This window comes from Antrostomus carolinensis, unplaced genomic scaffold, assembly GCF_000700745.2.
Source record: "Antrostomus carolinensis isolate BGI_N321 unplaced genomic scaffold, ASM70074v2 scaffold3596, whole genome shotgun sequence".
Lineage (NCBI taxonomy): Eukaryota > Metazoa > Chordata > Aves > Caprimulgiformes > Caprimulgidae > Antrostomus > Antrostomus carolinensis.
In genome coordinates this window covers 35,348-40,465 of record NW_010321023.1, presented here as the reverse complement: position 1 = coordinate 40,465, position 5,118 = coordinate 35,348, and the positions used below count along the sequence as shown (strand labels likewise).

General features: G+C 38.2%; 1 protein-coding gene across 1 annotated transcript in view; it reads left to right on the top strand.

Annotated features, from left to right (window-relative positions):
• Positions 1-2,686, top strand: part of ADNP (activity dependent neuroprotector homeobox) — an 18,809-nt gene extending 16,123 nt beyond the window's left edge. The window contains 1 exon segment of the mRNA XM_010169762.2: positions 1-2,686. This exon segment is cut by the window's left edge and continues 40 nt beyond it. Within this exon segment, the coding sequence (XP_010168064.2) occupies positions 1-1,604 (1,604 nt within the window). The 3' untranslated portion in view covers positions 1,605-2,686.
• The last annotated feature ends 2,432 nt before the right edge of the window (positions 2,687-5,118 follow it).

Below are 5,118 nucleotides of genomic sequence, written 5' to 3'. Positions count from 1 at the left end.
TAGCTTACCATGCTCAGAATACTCCCCCGGTTCCTCCAAAACCACAGCCGAAAATCCAGGAGAAGTCTGATGTTCCTGTAAAAAGTTCTCCACAAGCAGCAGTTCCCTACAAAAAAGATGTGGGGAAAACTCTCTGTCCTCTGTGCTTTTCAATCCTAAAAGGACCCATCTCTGACGCACTTGCACATCATCTACGGGAGAGGCATCAAGTAATTCAGACAGTTCATCCGGTTGAGAAAAAGCTAACCTACAAATGCATCCATTGCCTTGGTGTATATACGAGTAACATGACTGCCTCAACTATAACGCTGCACCTCGTTCACTGCAGAGGTGTTGGAAAGACTCAGAACGGCCAGGACAAAGGTACTTCATCATCTCGGCTAAGTCAGTCTCCAGCTGTAGCACCTGTAAAACGTACTTATGAACACATGGAATTCTCACTAATGAAGAAAAGGAAAATGGATGATGATGATTCCCCCTCCGCCTTTGAGGAGAAGCCTGAAGAACCTGTAGTTCTAGCATTGGACCCCAAGGGTCATGAAGATGATTCCTATGAGGCCAGGAAAACGTTTCTTACACAGTATTTTAATAAACAACCATATCCCACTAGGAGAGAGATTGAAAAGCTGGCTGCCAGTTTGTGGCTATGGAAATCTGATATTGCATCTCATTTTAGTAATAAAAGGAAGAAATGTGTTAGAGATTGTGAAAAATACAAACCTGGTGTGCTGCTTGGTTTCAATATGAAAGAGTTAAACAAGGTCAAACATGAAATGGATTTTGATGCTGAATGGCTGTTTGAAAACCATGATGAAAAGAATTCCAGAGTCAATGTTAGTAAGACTGTTGATAAAAAACTAAACTTAGAAAAAGACAATGAAAGTTCCTCAGACAGCTATGAAAACATAGAAGAGGAATACAATGAAAGCGGTAGTCCATTTGGTCAGCGAATTTCTGATACTGGTGGGAAAACTTCTTCTGATAGCATAGTGGAGAACCCAGAGGACAGCATATCCAAGGAAATCATTGAAGAAAATACATTACAGCCTCCAGAGAAGTCCGATCAAAAACAAGAGGAAAGCTCTAAATACGAAGAGATTATTTCTGCTGAAGAACCAACAAAACTGGTAGGTGATGTTTCAGATAGCGAAGGTGAACAGGATGATCAAGATGATACTGTAGAATGGAAGGATGGAGCTTCACAGTCTGAAAGCGGGCCTGGTTCGCAGCAGGTCTCCGATTTTGAAGATAATACATTGGAAGTAAAACCAGAAGCGTGGACAGATGAATCCTCCCAAAGTGAAGATGCTGGTAGCAGTAAACCGACTGTTGAGACGAAAGGAGGCGGATCTGAAAGTGATGAAGAACAGTCAAAGTGGAAGAATCGTTCCTATGGAAAAGTAGAAGAGTTTTGGTCTAAGGACCAGTCACAGTGGAAAAATGCATCAGAGATTGAGGAGAGCTTGTCAAACCAGCAGATGGAATGGCAGAATAGCACAATTGACAGTGAGGATGGAGATCAGTTTGACAGTGTGACTGACAGAGTAGCAGAACCAATGCATAGCAGCTTAACTGGCGTGGAGCTGAGTAGCCAGCAAGCATAAGCTGCTCGATCCAGAAGTGTCAGTAACATGATTCAATCTACAACTGTCTATAAACACTTTCATGTCAGTGTGACTGCTCAGCTTCAGTTCTAACTGGTACTGCCTTTCGAGTGCTAGGTCACGGTGTGTGGTGGTTGTGGCCGCTGTTGTTCCAGCGGTTATTTAAGGATGCCGTTGGCTGATCTTGCCTGAGATCACCTGCTGGGATGAGCACAGTAACTCAATGTGAAAACGGATAAGCTGGTGGCTCCAGAATGCACACGGAGAAAAGCAGAGGTTTATTTGATCTGCATTTTCAACATTTATTTCAGTCTTGTACATGTTCAGTTGTATGTCTTTTTAAACATTATCCTTTTTCACATGGTAGTGTAGGGCCAACCATACAAGCTACCAGTTCAACGTGTATAGTAGACTATGGGGAAATTGATTTTTTTCATGTATCATTCTGAATAGTTGAAATGTATATTTGTACAGTCTTTTAGACCTATTCAAGTGAAGCTTATGAAATTGTTCTTGTGTACTCATCATAGATTTGTTTCTCTTTTTTAGTGTTGCCCTGCTGTGTAATAAATGCTGTATCTAGTTTACCTAGCAAAAGCTTGAAACTGCTATAGTATGAATTTTGACAAACTTAGTTTTTGCACATAACCTTGTACAATCTCAAACCAGAGGCCAGCAACGTAAAAAAAAATATATCTGGACTCTATTGTATTATAGAATTTTCTTGTTCTGAATATCCTTGACATTACAACTGATGACAAACGTATTTCAGAGCCATTTTCTGAAATCTTTTAAGCTAAAAAAGAAAAATCACATGCAAGAAACAAGTTTGCAGCTACTAATTTTGACACCTTTTAGATCTGTATAAAAGTGTATTGTGTTGAAGCAGCACACTGAAACAAAAGTGCTGTGTTTTGGATATTTAGTTTTATCTTTAGTTAACACCAACAAGGTGTTGTATTCATTTATACCATCTAATATATGACACACTGTTGTAGTATGTATAATTTTGTGATCTTTATTTCCCTTTGTATTCTTCATTTAAGCATCTAAATAAATTGCTGTATTGTGCTTAATGTAAATATTTGCTTTATTACATGCAAGTGCTATATTCCTGTTTGATAAATCCCACCTTGCTACATTCATTTATTTTTTTTTCTTCTCCACCAAAGTGCTCTACAGCTCTGCTGGGGCACGTATATTTAGTACTTTCTTACTGAATAGACTGATCTCCCTTCAAGGGTATTGAAAATCCTACCAAACTAAGTTTGGCTGAATTTCTCTTTACTATTTATCATTCTAGAACACTAATTATAAATAGAATTGTAGTGATTTGCTTGTTCTGCATCCTGGAGAAACAAGGTCTGTGAATTATTTGCATTTTTCATCCCTTTGTATTTATGTGAATGAAGATCACTTTCACATATTAAAAAGTTATCTAGAACTCTGTCTCTCTCTGAAGCACTATGTATTGAGGGGAAATGGTAGTGAAGGTATTTGAACACTTACCATTTAAACATGAAGGAGCGTGCCTTGCAAGTCACAGGCGGTTTTTGGCTTTGAAGAAAAAGTAATTTGAATACTAAAGGAAAAAAAAAATGAAAGCAGTTTGTTACAATTTGTCATTGGTTTGGTCAAACCAGTCCTGCAGTTTGGCAGGTGTGCAGTACAACAGACAGCAGCATAACCAAAACCTCATCGAGATAACAACTTACTGACGCGAATTAAACTGTGATGAGAACAAAACTACTCTTAATTAATGAACAGTTTGATTTAGGCATGTCTCATAAATACCAGAGTACCTACTTTTTGATACTTTACAAGAACTAAATTGGCCTGTGTAATTTTCATTAATGTTGTAAAAAGGGAAATAGTTCTGTGCTCGTCAACATTTCACACAGCAAAACCATTTCACAGAGATCTTGAGAAAACATTCTGATATCTCTGTAGCAGTCTTGGGTACACTGAAAATGTACTTTCCACTGGTATAATGAACAAGCCACTAAATAGTGTGTCTACACTCTCATGTTCTGCAACCAACTCGTGCTGCTGCCACTCTTTGGAATCAGCATTTCTGGGTTTTGTTGAAGTAATTATTTATGTGAAGTGATGACTGAAAACAGTTACCTTTAGGTGAAGATGGGTTAGATTTGTCTGTTACTTTTCCCCTTCACGGAAGGGATAGGTACTTTCGTTCTGCTTTTTTAACTCAGAGGAGTGGAAGTTGGACTGGTTCCCAATTATGCACACAAGTGGTAGAAGTTATGTTTTAAGAACAAAACAGGAAAAATACTTTTGACATTTACATCAGCAAAAGAGCTCCTTGTGTTTCTCTGCCTTAAAAGAAAACTTGAGCCTTGACTCATGTTGTTAGCAAGCTTTCCAATTATTTCATTTAAAGTAACTGTTCAGTAAATCAGGCGAGAGTTTAACTACCACTTACAGATGTCCATGGGGTGGTAATCTTTTTCCCAAAAAAAAACCAGGCACTCAGAAGTCCCAGAAAAGGTTATTCCTTGCAAAGAAACCGCGGTTGTGTTCCTTTCTTCCTCTGTAGGCTGCTCTGCAGGAAGCTGCTGTCTGAAAACTTAAGATATTTCAGAATTTGTTTGTTGTCATTTCATCTAGGCTTTAAGGGATTTTACAAATACAGTTTTTAAAAACTTAAAAAACAACCAGGCTAAAAAATACCAGTGGTAGTAAAACAACCTTTATCTGTTAAGCAAGGAAATAAAAAAATTGTGTATCATCTTACCAATGTGCATTATATTAGTCTCAGTATGTGGCAGGGTTAATTGAACATTAGTGAACTCTATTGTTAAAAGTCAAATTTCCAAACTCTGAGCTCCTGGTTGTAGTCAGTGGATAATAAGACTATAAAATCTGAACTCTAGAAATGCTTCATTTGCCAGAAAATTCCATGATAGGACATACCATTTTATATAGTGATCAAATTAAAGGTCTTGCATGAAAATTGTCTTACCAGGAATATCAAGAGGATTGAGGGTGTTTGTTTTAAGCATTGGCATAAACTTTCTAGAATTTCAAACAAGCTATTCTTCAAATTCAAATTTTAGCCTAGGCAAGAATTCCTTTCTGGATTTGAGGCTAACCACGCATTTTTGAGGAAGTGAAAAAGCAGAAGTGGTAAGTGGCCTAATAAAACCAGAGGAACCTTAAACCCAGTTTGTGTAATCCTAACATATCGCACCACTATAATTGTATGAGATGGAAGTCACCACATTTTTGCCTCCATTACTGAAGTTCTATAGCAGAACTCTAGGAACATGCCAGCTGCCCTGGCAGAGGAGCCGGCTCAAGCTGACATTTAAATTCTGTTGTCTTCAGTGGGAGACCTTGAAAACACACTCTCCAGCACAACAGAGCAGGCATTAAGCCTCTCGCTTTCAGCCAGCTTACCTGAATTGAAGCAGTGAAGTGTGTTTTCCATCTTAAATGAGCTATCTGAAAGCTAAAGGTTATAACCTCCTACTTCATTCTCAACTGTTATCAG